This window comes from Perissodus microlepis, chromosome 3 (genome assembly GCF_051167445.1).
Source record: "Perissodus microlepis isolate ML-2025 ecotype Zambia chromosome 3, ASM5116744v1, whole genome shotgun sequence".
NCBI classification, from domain to species: domain Eukaryota; kingdom Metazoa; phylum Chordata; class Actinopteri; order Cichliformes; family Cichlidae; genus Perissodus; species Perissodus microlepis.
The window spans coordinates 17,338,977-17,364,888 of NC_140463.1; the positions used below are offsets into that span (position 1 = coordinate 17,338,977).

At 40.0% G+C, this 25,912-nt stretch overlaps 1 protein-coding gene across 1 annotated transcript; it reads right to left on the minus strand.

Annotated features, from left to right (window-relative positions):
- Positions 1-1,664: 1,664 nt before the first annotated feature.
- tec (tec protein tyrosine kinase) lies at positions 1,665-25,689 on the minus strand. Its single transcript, XM_084923296.1, has 18 exons — positions 25,341-25,689; positions 22,188-22,391; positions 20,388-20,492; positions 19,627-19,708; positions 17,259-17,387; positions 14,379-14,431; positions 14,006-14,205; positions 13,846-13,911; positions 12,043-12,097; positions 9,576-9,655; positions 9,353-9,486; positions 5,639-5,713; positions 5,236-5,407; positions 4,487-4,703; positions 4,297-4,361; positions 4,087-4,205; positions 3,837-3,994; positions 1,665-2,686 (listed from the first exon to the last, which is right to left on the minus strand). Exons 2-18 carry the CDS (start codon positions 22,323-22,325, stop codon positions 2,603-2,605), a joined length of 1,932 nt encoding a protein of 643 aa, XP_084779422.1. The 5' UTR covers positions 22,326-22,391; positions 25,341-25,689; the 3' UTR covers positions 1,665-2,602.
- Between the last annotated feature and the right edge of the window lie 223 nt (positions 25,690-25,912).

Below are 25,912 nucleotides of genomic sequence, written 5' to 3' on the forward strand. Positions count from 1 at the left end.
ACCAATTGGTATCCATCAGAGCTGTAGGCTTTGGAACTTAAGTCCTGATAGCAAGGCGAATGGTCTCTCTGCTCTTTAGAGGTTACAGGGTCAGTGTTTTTCAAATTATATATAGAGTTTCAATTCATTGTCCACAGAACAGTTTTCCACTTTGCTTCAGACCCTTTTAGATGAGAAGATGGTGGCTTTTTTAAATCACATATGGAGATTTGCATTTATGGACGGCACACTGACCTGTGTTACCAGAAAATGATTTGTGAAAATGTTCCTGAGCTCATGCAGTTATTTCTATGCCACATTCATGCCTGTTCCTTAATGCGGTGCCGCCTGAGGGCACGATGCTCACAGGCATCCAGTATTGATTTTCAGCCTTCTCCCTTCTGCAGAGAGATTTCTCCAGATTCTCTGAATCTTTTGATATTTTGCACTATACATGATGAGGTATTTAAACTCTTGGCAATTTTCAGATGAGGAAAACTGTCCGCACTTTGTAGAGTTACTTTTTTGTAGATTGGTGAACTACTCTGAAGCACTGCCTCTCTAAGCTTATGTTTTTATACCCAAACATGTTACTGACTTGCTGACAGTTAATCCAATTATTTGCAAAACGCTTCTCCTACTGTTTCATTTTCCACTTACTTTTCCAGGATTTATTTTTGCTCCTGTCCCAACATTTTTACAAAGTGTTTCTGCCATCACTTTCAAAATGGGCTAGTTTCTTTTTCATGAAATTCGAATGTCTGTGTTTAAAAGCACTATATAAATAGTATATATAAATAGTCCATGATTCAAATGTTGACAAGCATAGCAACTGTAACTAATGGAGACGCTCAATGCTCAGTTACTTCACATAGCAAGCATACAGCCTACAAACACCACCTCAAGTCAGTTCATGTTTCTTCATAAATATTAAATATTCATCTGTCATCCGAATGTGTTGTTTTCAAAACACTCAGATGACTAATAATCTGTTCCTGTTCAACATATTCTAATTAGGTAAATACTTTGTTCAGACGAACTTCATCAGTGTTCAATTTAATACATTTTCATTTGAATGATAATTTGAAGTATATATGCATTTTAATATTACATGTATATGATTTACCTTAAGTTAAATTTTTATATATTTAATAGTTAAATATTTATACCCATAAAATACTTTAATGTTCTGATTTTACATTTCTCATTCATTCTTCGGCGACCATGACAATGAGCTAAAATGCCGTCACAAAAGTTTATAAATGCTTTGAAATATAATTCTCTAGCATTGGTGAATGATTTCATTTTTTGTCCACATAAATATAAAAAGCTGTGAAAATTCAAGAGGATTAAAGATTACATTTTAAATGTAATGCACACCCAATATTAAAAAAGGACAAATACACTGAATAATCAGCAAGAAGACTTAACTTACCACTCTCAAGATTATCACTGAAACTCCTGTCACGTGAAAATGGCTGTGGAAACTGGGAACGCTTCCTCGGTTGCGTAAATATGAATAATATGGAGTATGAAATCAGCAGTTTTATTATGAGAAGAGTATGCACTGTCAGCAATTTGTCATCAATATTATTCTGAAGACGTTGATGTCAAACTTGTGTCAAAGTCTAAATGTCTAAATACAATGTTTGTTATCACAGAATGAAAACTGGCCTTGCAGCATGTTGACATGGTATAACTTTTATTATATTTTTTAGTTGTAAAAGTAACACAATTATTTATTTATTTTCTACAGTACTCTAATGTTATGCATTGCATTATACATATTATGTGTGGGACGTGATGGGGGAGTACACAACATAAAGAGCACACACGGGTAACTCCCTTAACTCTGTGAGGTCTAGGTCATCAGTGACGACCCCAACCTGAGCCCCAACACAATCCTATGATTTGAATTTCAAAGACTTGGGAGAGCAGTTTTTATAAAGCAAACGTTCCATATTTTGACTTTAAAAGGTTAGTTCAATGGTGACCCCTCTACTGTTAGGGTCAGGGTTTCATGAGAATCCACTATTTTATTTAGGAAACAATGGAAAAGCTTTTACCAGAACAAATATAATGAGATTCACTATTTGAAAAGTTTGTTTATTTAGCATGGGTCAGAACAAACCCAACATTGACACTAGATGGGTTGCTGTAGACCTGATGGATGTCAGAGCAACACAAATGAGTATAAAGTTAATGGAAACTTGAGCTTGACAAAAAAATACTTTCTGTGGCTTTTTCTTGCTGACAGGTCTCTGACCAAACGGCTTCCTGTTCGTGTCTGAGTGGGAGGAAACATGTCAGCAAATAATGCATCGTACATGCAGAGCCTGTCGTTATGTGTCTTCATTGTTGCTGTCAGTTCATCTCTGTGAGTCATCTTGAAATACCGCCAACATGTGATGTGAACTTTTGTCTTTAGTACTGCTGGTGCAGGTGTTCATGGCTGTGAGCTGATGTGATTTAGTGAGCGGAGAATGAGTTTAGAACTGGTGCTATTGGTCCTTCCTCCTCATTTAGTTCATCGGTCCATTCCAATCACAATAAAGCACCATTGCATGTCATTTTAGATGTGGCTCCTGAATGGCAGCCATGGAGGGTGTGAGCAGCTGATTGGTCAGTTTGGAGTTGCCTCGTCGTCCTCCAGAGCTTCGGAGATCATTACGCAAAGATTGGCGAATGAGGGACGGTCCTCTGGCCTCTGCAGAGAGAGAGAAAAGACAAAAGATATTTGAATACAGGACTTTTACATGTTTATATCATGTAAGATGATGGGTTCTCGTATCACGAGACATTTCCAATTATCCATATGAAAAAGCATTTTTAAATGAGTCAATGTTCAGCTTTTGTGCATGTACCAAAAAACGCAAACATGTTCTAGTCATTCATGTTTGCGTTGTTGTATATTTTAATAACAATGATTGGCACATAATCCCAGGGCAACAAGGCGCTCTCACTTCTCCATTAGTAAACCACTGTTAGAATCAGCTGAGCTAAAGAGGTCAATAGAGGTCAAAAAGCAAAACAAAACAAATTATCGCATTAAGATTTTTGTGTTTCATGCAATGTGTTCCAAGGTAAAGTGTTATTGTAATCTAGAGCTGCAACTATTCGCAGAGTAAGATGATTATAAACAATTCTAAGCACTAAATCTTTGTTTTGATGCTTCGTTTAGGGCAAGGCTTGGTAGCACGCCATTGTCACCATGGAAACGTGAGTGTTTCACCCACATTCGTGACTAAAAACAAACCTGCAATACAAACGTATTTCAGAGCAATGTGTGAATAAAAAGTTTGACAACATCAAGCCCACACAGCCTCCAGCTTTAAACATTAACACTCATAACACAACAGCAGCGATGATGACGCTGGCACAGTTTAACGTGGAGCCGGAGTCTGTTTACACACAGGAAGTGCAAAAAGGCGGAGCCGTTACTCCATCCACCGCCGTTTGTTTTACGCAGAGAAAAATCTGCAGTAAGCTTTCAGATGTTGTATAAAAATATGCAGAAGAACTTCTAACATGGTCTGATATCATGTTTAAATTATACAGCTTGCTGAAGGCTGATGACAGCCATCCTATTTTACATGGAAGTGAACAGCGGTGAGTCTAAAGGGGGGCATACGGTGTACTAGACCATATTAATTTGAATACTAATAAAATAAAATAGTATAAAAATAGTATAAAATACTATCAATATAAAAATAAAAGCTAAAAAATAAATTAAAAAAAATAAAAAATTATAAAAAATAAAGACAACAAACTGAAACCTAAAATATTTACTTAAAAAAAAAAAAAAAAAAAAAAAAAAGAGCCTCATATGAAGAATTTACTTCCCATTTTTTACTCACCTCATACCAACACATCTGCATGGTGTCATAGATGGCAGGCTTGGCCATTTTGGGCCTGTACAGGCGATGACCCTGTGTAACTAATGTCACCACCTCATGGTTGGGGCTTTGCTCAAATGGCATCCGACCCTCTGTGAAGACCTCCCACATCAACACACCTGGAGACCCAAACGCAGAGAGGCGATTTTTTTTTATGAGCGCTGAGACAATTTCTGTCTGTTAAACTAAGTGGAAAAATGTTCCAGCTCACCGTATGACCAGACGTCCGACTTGCTGCTGTATTTGCAAAAGTTAAAGACTTCAGGAGGTGACCACTTCACAGGAAACTTGGCGCCCGATGAGCTGGTGTACTGATCATCTAACACGTATCTGCATTTAAACCATTTAGTGATATCAGACGCTTTTATTTTCTATCTGCTGACTTGATGCGAGTCATTTATAACTGGAGGGAAACTTGTACCTGGTCATGCCAAAGTCAGACACTTTCACCACTAGAGAGTCGTTTACCAGACAGTTTCTGGCTGCCTTTAGAAAACGAAGAACAACAGAAGAGGATGGAATCAAAACATATGACTAAAAGTACTTAGCAGCTCAATTTACTTAGTGATGGATTTAACAGTTTCCCAACGACAAGCCAAGCTTGAAGTTACCAAGTCTCTGTGGATGAAGCCGTTGGCTTCCAGGTGTGCCATGCCCTCGCAGACATCCAAACAGATACTCAGCAAGCACCCCTGGTTAAAGCTGCCCCGCCGCTGCCTGAGGTAGTTCAACAGGCAGCCCTGCTCCATGAACTCCGTGACAATGTAGATTGGCCGCTGCTGGCTGCACACCCCATACAACTGTACCAGTTTGGGGTGGGACAGTTTCCTGGAGAGGGGAGTTGGTTTTGTGAAATGGAAATGACATTTTCCAAGCAGCAGTTTCAAATATTTATTGGTCAAAGAGGCTCAAATGTGAAGAGTCGGTTACAGATTTCAGTTCCTCCTTTGTCATATTTGATTGCTTCATCATTTCTCTACTTGTTCTGAGACAACCTTCTACTTGACAGAGAAAAGATAAGGAAAGCTCCTTTTGGCTGCTCCCTTTTTCGCAAGCGGTCACCACACTAGGTAGCTCCACATGTTTGATGTGGCAGATTTTCACACAGTGAAAGGATGTGTCGTCTCCCAGGACAAAGCTGGAATCTTTCACTTATGAGGTGAATTTGTAAACCACTATAAACTATGGAGGCACATAGATAAGGTGTAGGTGAAATATTGCTGTACTTTTTAAACTCCACCAGGTGGTAGAACAGGTGAAGGATGACTTCATCTGTGCTGTTTTTGAATAGACCTGCAAAAATCCCTCTTTCTCACACCATTTCCTCATCCAGTATGACTTTGGCCTTTTCCTTACTTACATCATAACCTTGGCCTCCTCAATGAAGTCTTCCTCATACATGGCTCCCTCCTTTAACGCCTTGATGGCCACTTTGTGTTGAGCTCTCCACTTGCCCAGCCTCACTACTCCAAACTGACCGCAGCCCAGCTCCTTCATGAAGGTTAGTTCATTGGGGTCAATCTCCCACTTTTCTGAAAGGAAAAAATGTCAAAAGTTACAAGAGCACACGATAACTCCTACCAAGACATTGTTAATGATATTTGTCGTTCTTGAGCAAACTCTAGTCTGTACTCAAGCTAGCATCAATCAAGCAATGGTTAATTTTTAATGTTAGTTCAATAAAGAGCATTTGATACATGGAAAGGGTAAAAAATAAAGAGCATTATTTGTTTAAAGATACACAGTTCATCGTAAAGACTCACCATAGCTGAAGCCAGCAGTGGACGGAGCTGATTTGTCTTGTTTTCCAACAGGATATCTCAACCTGGCTACAAGACCTAAGAGAGACATGTAGAGAGATATAAATGTAAACTTTACCAGAGAGCCCTTCATGATAGGCTAAGAGGGGAGCCCAGAAAAGGAAGCTTTCCGTCACATGTATCCACATTCAACATTTTTGAGTCATTATCTAGATCGATATAGGTGAGGCTTAAATGATACTTCAAAGCTTTGCCTTTATTCTCAGCTGTCAGAGTTAAACTGTTCTCATGATGGCAGCAGTCGACACAAATAAGCACAAATTCATAAGTTCACAAATTGTTCTTTTCAGAAAACTGTGCAAACGAGCTCGAACTTTCTACCGTTTCAGATGCACGATTGCATCACTCTATGAACTGAACTTCTTTTGACCTGTGACTAGAAAAAGCAAGCGCGATGGCAGACCTGCCTTGGGGCGACAACAGCAGTTGCCTCAAGGCACTTTATGTTGTAAGGTGAAGACCCTGCAATATCCTACTACTATACACACTACCTTCAGTAGTGAGGTAAAACTGCTCAATTTAAAGGCTAAGTCTAAGTACTGTGTAATATTAATTTTCTTTAAAACTGAACATGGTAAGTACAAAGAACCTAAAGAACTTATTTTTAAACTGTACACAATTTAATCCCTGTTACAGATTTGCAGTTGGGATACAGTACCCTTGACTGGATAAGTGGAAGATGATGAATGGATGGATGGACACAACTTTCAATAAGTTGGAAGAATAATTCTCAATTCCAGCCAAATCTAATGTTGTCAGAAAACAATTTCTTTCTACATTAATACCTTTATATATCATATCATATTATAGTATTTCTTGCAAAGTGTTGGGCAAATTACTTTGAAAAAGTAATTAGTTATAGTTAGTAGTTACTTCTTCAAAATGTAACTGAGTCACAATTTTATAAAAGTAAAGTATTGTGATATTTAAAAAAAAAAAAAAAAGTTTAACCAGGTCCAGGGTACAATTGGCCGTTTTTGACTACGTTTTACTTCTACATTTTACCTTTAAAAAATATTTACCTTTCCTTCTTTAGTATCATTCTTTTCAGCACAACCTCACGTCTGAATTTATAGTTATTTTTTCATTTTGACATATTGTATTAACACAATTGATCTGAAATCCGACTAAAGGCTTAAAATCTGAGTAGAAAAAAGTGATATTTTACGCGATCGTGGCTCAAGAGTTGGGAGTTCGCCTTGTAATCGGAAAGGTTGCCGGTTCGAGCCCCGGCTTGGACAGCCTCGGTCGTTGTGTCCTTGGGCAAGACACTTCACCCGTTGCCTACTGGTGGTGGTCAGAGGGCATGGTGGCGCCAGTGTCCGGCAGCCTCGCCTCTGTCAGTGCGCCCCAGGGTGGCTGTGGCTACAATGTAGCTTGCCATCACCAGTGTGTGAATGTGTGTGTGAATGGGTGGATGACTGGATATGTAAAGCGCTTTGGGGTCCTTAGGGACTAATAAAGCGCTATATAAATACAGGCCATTTACCATTTACCATTACACTGTAAAAAACACAAACATGTTTACCGAATGATTTTTATAACTTGAAATGCAAATATAAATTGTAAATTTTAAAAACAAAGGTTATATGCAGCTATTTACCTAAAAATGCAACCAAGGCTTTTTTTAATTAACATTTCAAAGTATTTACAAAACAATCAGGTGTTCTGCATCAAATAAGATGGCACTCAAATTATTTGTGCCAGTCCAAAACATCATTTCTGTCCACTGTAAGATAAAGGAGAACATCACAAGCCTGATACCTGTAGGCCTGACAGCAGGAGGTGTATCACTCCTCCTGTTTTCCACCTGGAGACAGCATTTACACTGCAATCTGTCTTTGGTGGCTTTTTGGCAGCAACTGTGATATTCAGCAGTCGCACTATTGTTCTGACACACAAAACAAAACTATCGATTACACTACACAACACAACGCAACAAACTAACTTTAGACTCCAAACACGCTAAAAGTCACATATCTCTCACGTCTCAAAACTCTCTCTCTCTCTTTCTCTCACTCTCGTCGCTGTCACTCCAGTTTTAGAGTTTCTTCCTGCAGTAAACATAACGATAGTTTTAAGGAAAAGCATTGCATATATTTTTTATCATGACTCTGGTTTTCTGTGGCCTATCAACACAATTAAAAACTGGTATATAGTTTGAAATCCCCACTTTTAACACAAAAATGGACACTCAGGGTTGTCTTGGGCTGACATAGCATCTTGTTGCTTTGATATCTTAAATTGGTCATGTTTAACATGACTACCTTTCTTTCTCAACCAATCAGCAGCACTCGTGTGTTTGTTTCGCCCCCCCTAGCTCCCGGTAAACTGAAGGCAACTTTAACCGTATAACACCATTACTTTTAACGCCCTTAGTCCCATAACTGATTGCAAAGTGTCTTGCAGCAACTGTAAGTTCACTAAATTAGCTTGAAAAGCATTGACTATATGAAAATAGCCATTTGGACAAGGCTCATCTAAGCCATCAGCAGATGTTGCACTGAAAAAGTGCAAAGTATAATCAGCTGATTTACAGCGATTACAACAGAGAAAACCCCAACAATGTTTTCCCTGCTGAGGTTTTGTTCTCCTGAGTTTGACACGAAGACCCTCCATCACATTGTCCGTGAACTCACTGGTGCAAAGAGTGGGCAGCGAGTACCTGTCAAAGAAAGAAATGTCAAGCTGCTGCTGACCAAACAGGAAGAAGACGCCCTCTGAAACACTTCAAAGAGACCCTGAAGCAGTGCATTCTCTCTCCCCTACTCTTCCTTCTCACCATCAACTTTGTTTTGCGGACTGCCATGGCCATGGATGGCTTTGGGATACCTTGGCATCCACCAACACGTCTGAAGGACCTCGGCTTCATGGATGACATCGCTGTGTTGGCTGACGTCCAGAAGAACATGAAAACCATGACATCAAACTTGGAGCAAGAGCCAACGTGGGCTTGCGGATCAGTGGGAACAAGACCAAGGCCGTGAGGATTGGTTACATGACAACACAGGACCCCATTATGGTAGCACTGCAACTGCTGGAGGAGGTGAATCAATTCACCTACCTGGGCAGCATCTTTGCAAGCAACAGAGATGCTGACCATGAATGATGTTGTGTGTCGGAGCAACCATCGGACTGCAACACGTCCCCTCCATGGCATTGTGACTTAGTGGACAGTGCACTTTGGAGGTCACATTCTATGCCAATTCCCGCACAGACTGCCCAAGATTGCCATCACGTGGAACCCAACCCATGGAAGACGCAAACCAGGCCACGCCCATACAACAAAGCGGAGGACTTTCATTGATGATTTACGTGCCTTAGACATTGCATGGGATGAGGCCAGCCGCAGCTGATCAAGTACGCTGGCGGGGATTTGCCGCCCAATGCGGACAGGGCGACCAAAGTAAGTCTCCTGAGTTTTGAAAAGCAGGGATCAAAATAAATAATCAGCTGATATGCATAAAATATTATTTATATTTTTACCAGAACAGTACTTCGTCCCATCTCTGTAACACAGGGTTAGTGTTAGGGGGTGGGTCTGGGGCACGTCACTGTCACCATTGATGTTTTAGGCCTCAGAGGGTCAGAAAAGCACCGTAATGCATTTAGCTTAAGTCACTATTTAATAGTCTACACAAATTGTGTGTTGGTTACCTGCTGCATTATGTTTGTGGTATTCGATCAGGTCCGGGATGGAGCTGAAGAGGTGTTTCTCAGCCAGGTAGAAGTGTTTTGGTAGGGTTTGTGTCTCCTTGATGTGGTAATGTTTAATAGCTGCACCTCCATCCCTACAAATACAACATAACCACAGTGTAAATCAAGTTATACCAGCTTTTATTACATAAAAATTATAACTACCACACATGTGCAGAATTACCCTGAAGACTTGGTGTAGAGCGAAACAGTGTAGGTTCCTGGGGTGCTGGAGTTTCTAATAATGAAGGCTCCTTCTTTATCCTGGAGGGCATGGCACAGAGACAAAGGCTGAAAACTAAATAAGATTTGATTATGCTAGTTATTGATATTAAAATAATCAAAGAGTATTTTTGTTTAACCTCTCAACATACACCAGGCCACCGACAGACTAGATTTTGGGCTAGGGTTGTTTCAGCCACAAAATAAAGTTTTGACCTTGCAGTTTTTCCTCTTTCAGGATTTTCCATTTGAGCCTTCCAAACAGGCAAAAACTAACTCTAACCCCAGATGGCTCGTCTACATAGTGCTTGTTAAAAGATTAAAGAAAACACTCCATTCAACCTTAGTTTGATATAATTCATTTTAGCTCAGCCCCCTGTAAGCCAACCTTCTACTGATTTGTATATAGAAGAGCTGAGCAGGTGGGTTTCTGTTCAGCTGTTCACAGTAAGTTTTATGTATTTCTTGTCTGCATGTTTCATGTTGTCAAGCATGTGCTGTCATGTCTACATCTCTGTTTCCCCTTTTGAAGAGTCAAGTGTCTCCACGTTCTATGCGTTTTGTTTTACTTCCCCTGTGGTGTCTCTGGCTGTGTCCCAATCCAGCGACCGCACGCTTCGTAGTGCGCATTTGGAGACCGATTACGCCACAGCGACACGATGACGGCTGTCCCAATTCGAAGTGTACTCCAATTTGAGGGGTGAGTCCGGTGTAGACTTTGTGGTCCCATATATCCCACAATTCATAGCGCGGCGGTGGGTGTGGATATTTTCTTTGGAAAAAAACGGCGGATGGCTGAAACGGGGCGGCCGAAGAGTAAACTTTTAATAGTAAGTACTGAATATTATGTCACTTATTTATGTGTGAATGTTTAATAAAGAAGAACATTAAAACATTACTGTTGGCCACATGTCGGCAAAGTTATGTGACATTAGTGATGTTTGTACTTTCAGCGTTAACTTGGTTTTAAAGCCTTTACGTTTAAATATTCAGTCAGTCATATATCCACAAACACAACAAGCAGGGCTGCACTGTTAATGTTAGCTATGTTATATTACTGCCTCTGTTCGGTGGTGTGTTCATATACCTCTTGTCATAGTTATCATTGCTGTCATAGTTGATTCATAGTTCCTCAGCCTCTTCACAGTTTGTCAGAGTTATTTAGTTTTCCCAGTTTAGGTTTAGTTTAGTTTCGCCCAAGTTTCATCGCGGCTTGTTTTTCTGTTTATTGTGTATCAGCCCCAATAAAGGCTCGCTTTTTGTTTAACTTCAGTTCAGTTCTCCCGTGTCTGCTTTTGGGTCCGTTCATTAAACACACCAGCTGCTCAGCTGTGAAAGTGTGCCTGTAATTACCATATTAGAGATATCCCTTCTTTCTGACATCATAGAAAGCAAAGAGCAAAAATGCCTGAAACTTTGCAGACTAAACTTTGTAGTTTCACCAGTAAAACAGCTACCAGAACATGCCACTGACAAACCATCTATGATTAGGCCTTATATTTGATTAACATCCACCTCTTTTACAATAGAATGCTAACCTGTGTGGAACTCTTAAATGTAAATACTTTGAAAAGAAAAACTGAAAGGCCAAAATGCATGAGACTGAAATCTAACATTTTCTAGTTTGTGGACACCATATAGCTAAGTAGAACCCATTTTAACATTAAACAGTTTGCCTGGTGGCTATTAAGAGGTTGACGGATTCCACAAGTTTAAAATTCAAGACTTTTCTAATCCACACAACAGTAATTTATGTTATCTCAGTCACCTTAGTCAAAGAATCCAGAAAACTGGAAGGGCTGATAATATCTAAATTTGTGGTCAAAGGAGCTTGCAAAGAAAAGCGTCTGGACTTCTTTAAGTTACTTGAAGACGTTTCACCTCTCATCCGAGAAGCTTCTTCAGTTCTAAGGTCAAATGGTGGAGAGTTCCCTCCCCAGACGCCTTAACGCCCACTCACATCCTGGGCCATCTGACCTCAGGAATTCGCATGATAAGGTGGGGCCAGGTTTCACAATGAGCTCACCCGAAACTCTGGCTGATTGGGACCCACACCCAGTTTCACACCTTGGCTCAGGCAATTAGAGGATCATCAGGGGGTCCTTTTGTCCCTCTTTGGGGGGATACTCCCACTGGGTTTAAATCTGGGACTCCCCACCATTTGACCTTAGAACTGAAGAAGCTTCTCGGATGAGAGGTGAAACGTCTTCAAGCAACTTAAAGAAGTCCAGACGCTTTTCTTTGCAAGCTCCTTTGACTACGATGACCTGGATGACTGAGAACCTTCACAGACAACTAAATTTGTGTTTTCTTAAGAACAGATTTTGTTCAGCAAAATGCTATCACTACACTGTCTCTAAATCATAGAAGTACGTATAAACAGGGAGGGAATAAAGACAAAGAACCAAAGAAAGGAAAGAGAGCCTAACCTCCTTCCTCAGCAGCTCCTCAGCTTTATTCCTGTTGACATTTTTATTGTACCAGCTGGAACAAACAAAGAAAACACAACATGAGACTCTCTAGTGCTCTGCCTGCTTTGTGAAGCACTATCAGCTGGCTGAATCCAAACATCAAGAGTGAAATAAGCGTTTACTGGAGGATAACATGACTCACGGTGAACTTTACGATTCAACTGCAAATACATTTACTTCAAGAGTACAACATCAGCCTCCAAATGATCGAAATTTCTCTTCTACAGTTTTTGATCAACTTACAGTGGCAAAACCTGGATTTGCTATTTCACCAATGACATTGTGATGGTGTCTCGGGAAAGCTGAAAGTCAACCATGGGAGTTTCAATTTTGGTTTAGTTTCACTTCATTTATAGTGTTTTTAGCATTTTTCATTAATAAATGTTCAAGATTCGTTTAATTTTAATTAACCCTTTAAGACCTACCATAGAACCAAGTCCGCCAGAGCTTATCTTTATATTTTTACATGCTGTAGTGCCATTTATGGGAGCATTTCAATTTGCTATACAGCAATACAACCATTATAGCCCAAAATTTAATAATGTGTATGCATTAAGTGCATAGTAACTACATAAATTGCAAAAAATTGCAATAAACTACAAAACAATTTAAAATCGTTTTTGTTTTTTTAAACATATATTTCTGGTTAGAGAAATTTAAGAGGTTTATCCCTCAAAACTGTAAATACAAAAAAGTTGCACAAAATAGTTTAAAACAACAGGAATTTTATTTTGAGTGTCTTCATAGTTTTATTTTTGAGATACACCAATTTCTATATACTGCAGGAAAAACGAAAATAAATATTATAATGCAAATTTGCAAAAAAACAGCATATGCATCAAAATAAACTATTTCCAGCAGTGCAATATGAGTCCTAAGCATCCCAGAAACTATACAGAAAAGCATAAAGTCAAACATGACTTATAAAAACACCAGTGTAGGCTTATAAGGCCCTGAAAGTAAAAAAAAATTACATTTTCCGCAAAAATGGGCAGGTAATGGCGGACATTGGTGCTTACATCTATTCCAATGTAGGAAGTGTTACAAACAGCTGATCGGATCAGCAAAGCATGTTTCTGGAATATTATGTTTTTGTTGCTGCAAGTGCTTTTTATGCAGTTTTTTGCAAAGCTATATGTGGAAGGAAACCGTGATGTAGGGCAAGCTGATAGTATAAGATGTAAGTACAACTCCTCCAGTTTCATATTCAAAAAAATTATTGCGCTAGCTTACGTGGTTGCAGTTCTACAGGGATTTAAAAATTGTTACGCAAAACGGAGCATGCCCGCTCCGACCGGCTTTAAAGGGTTAATTTTGTAGATCAAATTGTAAGATTTAAGAAGTTGTCTATAGGACAGTAATACAACACAATGCAAGTGTGTGACCTCTACTCATACAGATGCTGGTTTTATCATAAAGGTCTAACTATTAAATATATAACTATCACAGCTTTGATCAGAAATCTACACTTTAACTTTGGAAACCTGTATAACCTGTAAGATGTAATTAAGTAAACACAGTTAACTTAAGCAAATAACCACATATCAAACTCAATTCAAATGTGGCGCTGCCCAAGACTACTTTTCCCAACATGTGTTTAACTGCTTGGTGGTTGGCCATGCTTTCAGTCCATAGAAAGTGTGCTTGTGTAGACTCAGTAAATGCCAGATTTCAAAAACCCTGTATTAACAAGGTCCAGACATTAGGATTCAGCCAGCCATTAAACTCAAACTGTAACTGGGAAATGATTAACACACTCACACATATTGGACCAAGTTTCCGGATTTTTTCTCAGTTACATAGTTACTTGGAATGTATCCTTCCTCACTGTGAAAAAACACAAACAAACTACCACATCAGCACAACACACAAAGACATGAGAAACTAGGTGGTAAAACACAGAAATACAGCATGAACTCACTTATACTTGTTGCGTGCCCTGTACCAGTTGACATCACACTTATCCACGATGACATACTCTTCCCCTTTCACCAGACTCAGATCATGAGGCTCCATGCCGGGGAAGTCATACATAGCCACGACCACCTCCTCTTCCTCAGCCTCCTCATCGTCTTCCTTATTATCTTCGGGGGTCGGGGGGGCAGGAGGAGGATTCCGACGCTGAGGAGGAGTAGGAGTGACTACAGGCTTGCAGGTCCTGGCGTATACTGATGTATTGGTAGTACGTGTGTGTGTGTGTGTGTGTGTGTGTGTGTGTGTGTGTGTGTGTGTGTGTGTGTGTGTGTGTGTGTGTGTGTGTGTGTGTGTGTGTGTGTGTGTGTGTGTGTGGTTACCCTCTCTTTTTTACACTTCTCTCCAGGAATCGGGGGTAGAGGTTTTCTGGAAACTAAAAAAAAAAAAAAAAAAAGGAACAGAAACAGCGAGTCAAGCATGAAGTTTTTACATTTTCGCATTCAGTTTCATCTTCACCATCATCTCTGCTTTCAGTTCACACTGACCTCTTGACCTTTCTGCTTCTGGTCACCAGTGATGTGGCTGATCAACAGCTGTTGATCAGCCACATCACTGGTTGCAGTGCACTAGTCAACGCCTTAGCTTTTAAGCTATAAATGTAATTTCCTGTTTTTGTCTTCTCACTTGGTGAATCAAGGGTTTCAAAATGTACTAAAATAACCATGACAACGGAGCAACTCAGTTTTATCTGAAAACCTTTACTGTGAAAGGTTCACCGACTTTTACAAATGTATTCTACTTACTGTGCGAACGAGTTTGAGGTACTCTACCAAAGTGTATTAATGTAGTTATCGCTACATTTCACTGATGACTGGAGTCACTTTGCAAACTCAAAGGTTTACATTTAAAGAAATGGTTGGTTTATTGAAGCACTGTAGCTTCAACTGTGTGCGTGACTATACAAAACTATTAGGCTTCATCTGGGACACTTAAATGCTATTCAAGTACAACTCAGCTGCCGGTGGCCTGTTACCGCTCCACGAGGGAGTATTTTAACATACTGACTCACAGTGTGGTAAGCTGGTTGCCCAGCAGCTGACAAAGAGTGTAAAGAGGCTACAAATGGTCATTAGCACAGGCCACAAAATTATTGGCTGTCATCCTTCTCTCTCCTAGATATTGTTACCTCACCAGAGGCCAAAACATTGCCTGAGACTGCGGCCACTCTGGCCACCAGAGACCTGTAACATCTGTCCTCATGTCACTGGCTCAAGCACTGAGAACTCGAACTAATAGACCATGAACAGTTTCTTCTATAAGGCCATTACCACTCTCTTACAAAAAGCAGGTGTGCTGCATTCAAACACTCTGTTGGAATTACATTCTCACTATATGTTTTTATGTTTTTTATATATTGCCAAAATTATTGTAGTCTCCTAGGCACATAGGCATGCAGGCTGCTGTTACAAACATTTGTGAAAGAATGGGTCGCTCTCAGGGGTCCAGTAATAAAATTTTCTCGCTACTAAATATTCCACAGTCAGCTGTTAGTGGTATTATCACAAAGTGGAAGCGATCGGAGACGACAGCACACAGAGGTCGCCAACTTTCTGCAGAGTCAGTCACTGCTGACCTCCAAACTTTGGGGGTGTCCAAATTCATGGGCTGCATCCTCCTGAGGCCGCATTTGTAGACCGATTACGTCACAGCGACGCAATGAAGTCTGTCCAAATTTGTAGACTCTACGCCAGTGTCCTGTTATATTTTAGATAGCAAGGAGCAGACGGCCAAGTTTATTAAACTCCACCGAGACAGCGGTGACACAAATTTGAGGAGGATGCAGCCCATGAATTTGGACACCCCCTATATGTGGCCTTCAACTTAGCTCAAGAACACTACATTGGATAGGTTTCCATGGAAACAGCTGCATCCAAGCCTTACATTACCAAGCACAATGCAAATCGTTTGATGCAGTCGCGTTAACCACACTGCCATTAGACTTGTGTTCTCTGTAGTGGCGAATCACACTTCTCTGTCTGACAATCCAACGCATGGGTCTAGGGTTGGCGGTTGCCAGGGGAACTGTCCTTGTCTTACTGCATTGTGTGAAGTCTAAAGTTTGGTGGAGGGGAATTTTGGGTTTGAACCCTTAGTTCTAGTGACATTAACGCTTCAGCACACCAAGACATTTTGGACAACTTCATGCTCCTACCTGTGTGGGAACAGTTTGTTTGTGGCACCCTCCTGTTCAAATATGACTGTGCACCAGTGCACAAAGCAAGCTCCATAAAGACATGGATGAGTTATGTGTGGATGATGTGGAAGCTCTTATAGCTGCAAAGGGTGGGCTGACATCACATTGAACCCTTTGGATCAATAATGGGATGTTACTCAAGGCAGACGAGCAATTACGTTTGGCAATAGTGTATTTATTTATTTTTATGTCACATGACAATAATGATTTGCGCATTCAATGTGGACTCGGACACTTTATAGCACAGCTACCTCTTTCACATTATGTGCACGTGGCTTTGTGGTGTAACTGATATCATGATCTAAAAACGTAACATACAACTGTTACTCTGGGACATGAAAGCTCATTGTATCATAAATACAATGTCAAAAAAGACTTTCTGTTTTATTCTATTCCAGCATACAATGCACAGAATGAATTTTTAATACACAAATTATTCAGCAAATATGAAAACTGGTATTTACACACATTTTATGGATTCTATGTGAAGCTCGGGGGCCAAAACTGTGAGCCAAAAAGACACTATAAAGGTCTGTAGCATTTAATGTTAACTGTCCAGAATGTCTACAAAGAAGCTGCAAGGCACACACTGCTTCAACCAGCCCCCCTCCAATGAAAATGATGCCTTTATCCATGTTTAACAGTCAGGATTTTGTAAAGAACAAACCAGTCTCATAAACCTGTGGGGTGACACTTTGACCCGGATCTGAAGCAAGGTTTAGCTTACATTAGCCGCACATCTTAGCTGTTTGCTGAGCTGATGTCCTCGCGCTGCACTCATTTTATGTCAGCTCAGTGTGAGCTAGCACCAACCACATCACATCAGTTGCATAATACTGGAAACTAACTAACTCCAAAATTCTACCTCAGTGTTCGTTACAAGCTCCATTTGAAGGATAATTATTTTTCCACAGGTTGTTATTAACCATAAAGTTAATAACAAAGTCAAGAGACAGGAAGTCTAGATGGAGCACAGAAAGCAAACATATGAGCGTCAGGCACTTACTGTCTTCTAACGGGTTGTACTGCTCGCACCCCAGTGCTTGTTTTTCTGCCTGGCGGCAGCAGAGCCACAACCCATCCTGCCAGAACTGAGGGTGAAACTTCACCAAGACCTCTGCGTTGTCTTTGATCTCTGGATACACACACACACACACACACACACAAAAGTTCAACAACACCAGGTCTTTCCTGCTGCTTCTCTTTGAATTTTTATGTCTAGATTATCTGAGACTGGTTTTCCTTGATAAGCTGTATATAAAGTTAGGTTGATAAACTGCATACGCCATCACTAAAGCTGCAGCTGAAGTACAGAACTTTAGCTTTAATTTAGAGATGAACAAAAGTACTTTGTGAAATGTTTAAACTGCAGCCACAGTTGTAGTGACAGCTTGAAGTGAGGAACTCATGACTGTCACAAAAGGATGGGTTTCCTCTTTTGTCATCCCTTGCCAGACGTTTAATGCAGCTGTTTTCAGTTGTTCGTTTGTGGGCCTTCCTGCCTCAGTCAGTGCAGAATATTCCACTCCTTTACCTTAAAAACATTTGGTTTTCTTTAACTGGAGGTTTTGGGTTGTTGTCTATCTGTGCTTCCAAGCAGCATGAAGTCAACTTTGCTGCAGTTGACTGAATCCCTTCATCTAGCTCCTTCCCCACATCGTTACTAAATGCAAGTGACCTATTGCCACTGTAAGCCACATGTTTTCAGGTGCTGTTGTATACTCCAGATCATAAATCATTCCAAGCCCTGTTCTTACTTTTTTCTTCCCATATTTCTGGTACGAGTTCATTTTAATGTCACCTGCTCAAAAAAAGCAATTCTGTCCAGGTTTGGCTGGTCCAGATTTTTTTTACTACTTTAATTTGGCATTTCCGTTCTTAAGGATGATTCATGGTTCATAAATCTTGCATTCAGTATTTTCTCTTACCAAGTTTTCTCTGGAAAATAAAATGTTTACCACTTGGAGGGTGCTCTTTATTAGGTTGAATGTTCTTAAGAGTTTGTCTTTATCATGGCAAGGATCCTGTGATCCTCCACCAGTGTAGTCTCGTGTGACCGTCTGGGTGTTTTTATGTTATCTTTTTTAAAAAAAATTCTCAATATGCACCAGATTGATGTTGATTTGGTCACTTCTAAGGTTCCCGATCTCGGATTAATTTATTTTGGCAGCTTTAGGATTGTCTGCTTCATTTGCACTGTGGCTTTCAAATGTAAAAGATCTTTTTGAATCAACTCCAGACCTTTACCTTTTCCATAATTTCAGTATAAATAATGAAAGAAAAGTAACACCAGTCCATGACACAATTTTTTATCGACTGTCCACTTGCTTCCAGTCCATGCGAAAGCGAGGCTACATTTAAAAACGTGTAATTATTAAAGATTTCATCCAACTTGTTCATGAAGATGCTCAAATTAAAGAAAGTTTGAGCGATTTCAATTTCAAACTGAATAAACTGAACAATAGTGTCCAAGGGAACAATTTCCTGAATGATGTCCCCAAGTCTAGCCTTTCTGTTGTGTTCAGGTCAAATCTGACTGATTTACAAATTAAAAAACTCATAAATGTTGTGTTTTACATCCGATTGACCCTGAATTATCCACTGAATGGCAAAATGAAAGACCCACTTTACGACTCATTGACCCACCCACTGAATTGAATTTGGTGGTGAAAAATGTTTCTTATGTTAATTTAAGAGCTGTTAAAACAGACCGGCCAATTGTGACCGGAGCTCTAAAGTAAGGGGGTGGGGGTGAACACAACAGGAGGGCTAGAGCTGTCATTCACAGTTGAAGCTGAAATATGTAGAGTATCCCTTCCTAACTTGTTGTTTTTGATCTATACTGCAACCAGCCACCTAACCTATAATGATACTGTTTGTATTTTACTCATTGATATCTATTTCCTATGAAAGACTTTGAGATGCACCCATTTATAGTCCTAATGACTGATACTTGCATTGTTTAAATAAAGAGAATTAAATTATTTAGAATAAAAAGACCATTGTGATCGGTGCACCTCTAGAAGAACATCAGTAATGATACACAGTTCAAACTATAAGACAGAAAAGTGAACTAACCATTGCACTTCTGAGGTTTGAGAAATCAGGTCAAATTACTAAGCAGTACACAGCGCTTCTGTTGAGTAAAATAAATGCTAAATTTCTCATGACAGGAACAACAAGAACAATGGAAACAGTGCAGGGGTGCTGGAAGGTCTTTGCATGTGTGAAAACCAGTTTGTGCTTTGTGGTTCAAAGTGTGAAAAAACATCTCTGCAGTACTTCAGATGTCTAAACTCAGTATGAGCTTTCATACCCTACCCCTGTATATATGTGCATTTGCTAGTTTTTCACAGAACAAAACAGGGACTGACCATCTTTGAGGCTCTGGACCCATCGACTTCTGCTTTCATGACTTGGAGCAAATACATAGAGGGTGTTGGTATCGTACACCACCTGGACACAAACACACAGATCTGTCTGCTAACACAGTTTTATGTAGATTTCAAAGCTGCATAGGCATGGTTTAACCTTACAACAAAACAAGAAGCAGTCTGAAAGCTTAAACATACTTAGGAGGTTCATAATGCAACAAGAATAACACACCTCAGACTCAACTTGAAAAAAAGGCAGATGTGAAATGTAAAAGTGTGGTTACAGGTTAAATTTGGCATAATAATTGGATGTAAACTATAATGTGATATTTAAAATCCCCATATACCAGATATACCAGTGTCATTTCCTAAATGTTCCTGATACAAACAGAGTAAAATTTAAGCATATTTTTTTAAGATGTTTTATGAAAGTTTGAGCTTATTCTGCCTTCAAGAAAAGGTCAGAGGTCCAAAATGATGTAATATTTTAATTTGTATAAGGGGCTTAGCAAGAAAGTGACTGGACTTCTTTAAGTTTCTTGAAGACGTTTCACCTCTCATCTGAGAAGCTTCTTCAGTTCTCATACCAAATGGTGGAGAGTCCCAGTTGTCCCCTAAGAGGGACGTTGACCCACTATTGATCAATTCAAGAATGGTACTGCATTTGTGTCTATTTGCATTACTACTCATTAACTCGACAGTGTGCATATAAAGAAGGGGTCTCTCTGGTTGCAGGTGAGAGTGTGGTAGTGTGTTTGTACCTGAAAAGGGTATTTGTTCTGGCAGGGGATGACCCCTCCTCCATTCTTGACAATCTCCACACATCTGATGCGACTCACTTCGATGGAGCCCCTCTTGAACTTCTTCTGTTGATGCAAACATCATGTCATTTTTTAATTTTTGCTGTCTTTGTAATATTATCCAACTTGCAGTCTTATACACTTTGACATTTTGTGCTGACATAGCATATTTGCACATTAGCAGTATTCAAATGATTGTTGAACTAATTTGACATGTAACTCATTTCCTTCAGCAGAATTTTTGATTTAAACTGGGATAAGAGCCCTGTATGCAGCTGTGTGGGCATTCCTGGAAAAACTGAAAGTGAACACTCAGCTTAAAACAGGGTGTTGCTACCTGAACCAACGAGATGTTTAAACAGACATTTTCAGTTTCACAGTTGAAGGGCATAAATCATATTAAAACAATGTAGATTGATGACACTTTCACACCTGTGCAGTACAAATGAACCGGAACCATTAGCTTAACTTAATATAAAAAGAGATAAATGACTATTCTGGCTCAGTGTAACATTAAAGAGCTACTGCTGACTCAAATGACTTTAATGTTTTTTGATGAAACACCCACATGTAGCTGCTATTTATTTAACCAAAAGGTTAAAAATCACCATTTCAAAGGTTAAAAGTCAGGAGAGAAAAAGGTACCACAAAAGCAAAATTACAATATGTACCAAAAAGAGAAGAAAAGTCATTTTTAAAAGGCAATATTTTGATCCAAAGTATCATGCATGAAAAACTGGTATAAAATGACCAAATGCCAAAAAAACTTGGTATAAAAAAGATGCTTTTCTTCCCTGGAAGTTAGACTTCTGCATCATCTCTGCTGTTGTTGAATTCTCCGAAAGCTTTCACTTCAGCATTCTTTGAAAACCGCGTCTCTCTCTAATGTCTCTAAAATAACTGCTGAACAGGAGCCCAGCTTGCTGTTTCCAGTTTTCATCTTCAAGTAAGCTGACTGGATACTGAACATGTTTCACTGGCAAGTTCAAAGATCTAATTCCCAGACTATGCTATAGGATTATAGTATAGAACCAGGTAAGCATGAACACTGAACCAGTGCTTCTCCTTATTGTCTGTTATTTGTGTCTTGTTCCTATAAAACATGGCCAAAGTTTCAAAATGAAGTCACTACATGTACAAGTGATCTATGTGAGACAAAACTCACGTTGTTGACTGTTGCGAGCTCTCCTTTTCTGTCCTTTTTTTCCCCAATTTTGGTTTTGGATCTGTATGATGTCATAGAGAGGGGATATCCCTAATATGGTCATCAAAACCCACAATCATTCATTTCTATGAGAAGCAGCCAGTCAGAAGAAGCTCTGTTAAAGTAAGGGTGGCCTTAACGGAAGGGGGTTAAATCAGGTTGTAGGAGAGACTGTAAAAAATAAATAAGAGTTGTTTTGGTATTTTAATCATGCAAAATTACTCCAATAAAGTTCAAGAATAAAGTTACAGAGCTGGACATGAGCAGAATAAGTCGGCTTTAAGAAAAAGCAAAAATGATCAGATTGTCAGTGCTCGTCTTGCTCATGATCCATCACAATTCACAGGTTGTTATAATGTCTGAGAACTAAAATCCCTAAAATCCACTGAGATGTCAGGGAGACTTACAGTCACATCATGTACAAATGAATGTTGTTCCACTAAAGTCTAACCAGTACTGTAGGAGTGGAAGATGAACGCGTCACCATCACATAATCTCATCAGTTCTAAAGGAGCTAAAAATAAAAATACAACAAATGAACAGAAACTGAAAGCGACCTCAGCTCTTCCATCGTAATATGTCAGCCGGCTCTTGGTGAGGACGAACAGCCTCTCCTTGTAGTTCAGCGGCGACGTCCTCTTCTTCTGCTGCGAACGCTTGATTAGCAGCTCCTCCAACAGCAGGTCCGCACTCATCCTGGCCCCGCCGACGGCCTCAGCCCATTGGTGGAAGACGTCAGACCGCAAAGGTATGGAACTGATCTAAGAGAGATGACCAAATTCCCAGATGTAACTCATTCCTCCTTCCAGATAAACACACCTTTAGATTTGTTGTTCCAAAAAAGTTAATATATTTCCTGAGATGAAACAAATTAGAACCAGGTCTGTATCATCAATATGGCCACAAACAGGAAGTCCTCCTTTGTCTGTGACCACATTGTTCTTCTACCACAGTAAAACTTTATCTTTAATAAATGCTATCTCCTAAATTTCTGGTGGTACGGAGCTTTTTGGGAAGCTGGACACAGCGAGCAGCTCTGAGGGGTTTTATTGCACTTTCTGTGGAAGCCTTATTTAGCAGGAATTTATTTTTGGCCACTACATCCACCCATACTCTGAGGAAGTGCAGCCATCTATACCGAGCTTTCATTATGACTTATTTCTGTCTGTCTGATTCTGCTTTTTTTTCTTTAGAGCCACGAGACTCATAAGCACCGTCTCTGTTTACATGCGACGCACACTGATTTCGTTTATTTCACCGGCAACGCTCAGTTATCTTTATAATAACACAGTTTAGTTTCACTTGTGTCAACTCATTACACCTCAGCCTTTGTTGTTTATTCTCTTCTAGAAAGATGTGATTCATCCAGGATAAGATTTAAGAAGGGCTCACAGATCTCTTTTTACTTTTAAGAGTGAATAACATGATTTCAGTTTGGTTTCTTCTTTTTCTAAGTTAAAGCTGCTCCGTGTAACACCATAAAAACACCACATATGTCGCTTTAACAAAGTAATGAACTCTAATGACCTTTGCACTCTGTGGCTTCACAAGCTATTCATTCACTGTCAGCTCATTATGCAGTGATCACATAGCTCTCTTGCTGATTATCAGCTCATTTGCTGTGATTGATTCAATGGCCCAAGTTCAATCAGCACAAACTACTGAGTGTGATTAATAAAAACATGTGGGCATGTAATTCATCGACTAGAAATTACCATAGTCAGTAGCATTTATGGGTAGGTGAGTAGCATATTAAGCTTACAAACCACATCCGATAGTCAGTACATCTTTTGTGGTGGTTAATCATCCAGTAAAACACTGAGTCAATCGATAATGTCAAAGTAAAAGAGGTGTTTTGTCTCGAGCTGATGCAGGATGTGCTCTTATCTGTGTCCGCTCAATACAAAGCTCTTCTCTCAGTTTGAACTTATCAGGTGATTTACAAATTTGGTTGGTAAGTAATAAGTAATTCCGTGCAAATCTATCAGAGGCAAGGCAAATGGTTAGCTGCACTACACAGAAGCCTTTTGTTTCTGCTTTGTGAAACAAGTAATGTGAGCGTTCAACATTAGGAGGCAGATGGGGTCGGGCGTGACCAAGAAGCAACATCTGAGGTTAAAAATACATGCCAATGCTCAAGTGCCAACACATTTCCCACAGGGGCCACCTTAAACTGTCACCAAAAGTGCATAAATACCCACGGACTCCTAATTTTACGATTCTCAAATTCAGCCGTGGAAGTCACATTTTTGCTAAAAAAAAAAAAAAAAAAAAGCGGTTTCTAAGAAGTTCATGATGTGAAAATTCACCCAAGCCATTCGTTTGAATTTTTCTGAGGCTTAATTTTGGGGTCTGTTTGTGAGGCTGCATTAGCCAAGCGTCCCATTGAGTGCGTTCACAACATTGGCTCCTTATTGAATTAGCTGACAAATAATATGCTTCAGTATTTCAGAGTCTGTCACTTAGCATGAACCAGCAGATATGTGTCTGTGTGATGCATCTGAGCAAGCATTCATAGAGCCCTTTAAACTGCCAGAGTCCAGAAACCAGCAGGTGACTTCCTGGTGGCATTCGATGTGCGTCAGACACGTGTTACTGCTGCTCGAACCAAAAACGAGTCAAAAAACAAAGCTGGGTTGAGGCAGAGCAGAAGAGGCATCTTATTTTGGTCTCATGTGACTGTTTAATGCATCAAAATGCATAACGCTAATCTAAAACCTTAAACACATGCAGAATAACACTGCGAATAACATCTGATAAGATAACTTGATATAACGCCATCAATACAACAGTGTTACAGTAGTGTCGTCTGGATCTCCATGCCAACATATCAAATTAAAAACATACAAAATCCTGGCAGGTTGCCTTCATGCATGTGTCTGCAGAGACATGTCAACGGTTTCCTTTATATAACTGTATGTATGGATAAACATGTTAACAGTTTTCATGCTATATCTCGAGCTATTCCGAAGGGTGACAAAGGCAACACCTGTCTTACTGGCACAATGAAGCACATTTGTTACTGGTGCACTGTGGCTCCTTAGTCAAAGGTCAAGTTGTTCCCCGTCTTCACCTGCTACCTTCTTTATTTTCATTTCAGGAAGCGGTAAAGCATCCTTTGACTATGAATAGTCCCCACAGAACACATTCACATATAATCCTCACAGTACATTCGCCCATAAAGCATAAACCCTTCACTGCTTGGGTACAGTTTGGATTTGAAACAAGGCCGAGATTCTTCACAGTAGTGTCCGTTAAGTTTTTCCAACCGCACCTAAATGCAGCAGAGGGAAGGTAGCCCACGCAGGTGATTTGAAGCGTATCGCGGGTTGTACACCTGTTCTCAGGTGATACTACACGGTCCTACTACATATACCATACTATATGTATACTATATTTTTTAATCTATACTGTCCGATTAAATACTAATATGGATATTTTACAAAGCAGCAGCTGAAAGCAGGTCCACTGGTGTTTGTTTATAGTGACGCTGCAGCATCACCCCCACAAAACGAAAGAGTTTCAACGTTATTGAGCGTTTTTGCATCGTATCCTCTGTTTTAAACTCACAGCTTTTTTAAACTCACAGAGTTTAGAAGCGGCACTTCTAAACTCGCAGGTCCGCGGTTTCGTTTGCGGACAGCAGAACACAAAAGGCAGAAAGTTTACAGGAACTTCGCTGGGTGTCTGTGGAAAGAAGGATCCCTTACCTCCGCGCCTCATTCCCCAGTTTCTCCTCACTTGGTTGGAGTCCGTGGGCCTCCCATGTCGTTGCGAATCTCAGGAGCGGGATTCAGGAAATGAAGAGAAACGCACCGGCTCACGGGCACGCGCACTTCCTCGTATTGCGCTGCAGCACGGTGATCGCTGAGTGAGCTACGACTGATTTAGACCTCTGGGGTGGCTGCGTCACCAGTGGGTGACCGTCCCCGTCTCCAGCTTTCACGCATGTACGTGCTGTTACCTCGTGTTTAATGCAGAAGAAGCAAATGAGATGCCGGGATTTTCTTCCATCACGGGTCCCATTTCTGCTGGGTTACTCAGGGTTTGTTTTTTCACTTCCATCTGTGATGAGCCCTGTTACACCTGAGCAAGCAACGTATCTTTCACACACACACACTATAAATCAAAAACTAGCAGCATATAGTCATAATAAAACACAAACTGACATGATGAGTCAGCATACAACAAGTACTTTCATTTAGAAAATTCCTCACTCAGTGCTCGTTTCCACTGGAGCAGCTGCTACATGCACACACTCATGTTGCAGTTTGAGTGCACG

Coding starts and splice junctions, on each gene's coding strand:
- tec (XM_084923296.1), bottom strand. CDS start 22,325: ATGAGTGCGGACCTGCTGTTGGAGGAGCTGCTAATCAAGCGTTCGCAG. Junction 14,432..17,258: donor GTACAACCCGTTAGAAGACA/GTAAGTGCCTGA, acceptor TTTTTTTTTTAG/TTTCCAGAAAACCTCTACCC. Junction 9,656..12,042: donor AGGAGCTGCTGAGGAAGGAG/GTTAGGCTCTCT, acceptor CATGCCCTCCAG/GATAAAGAAGGAGCCTTCAT.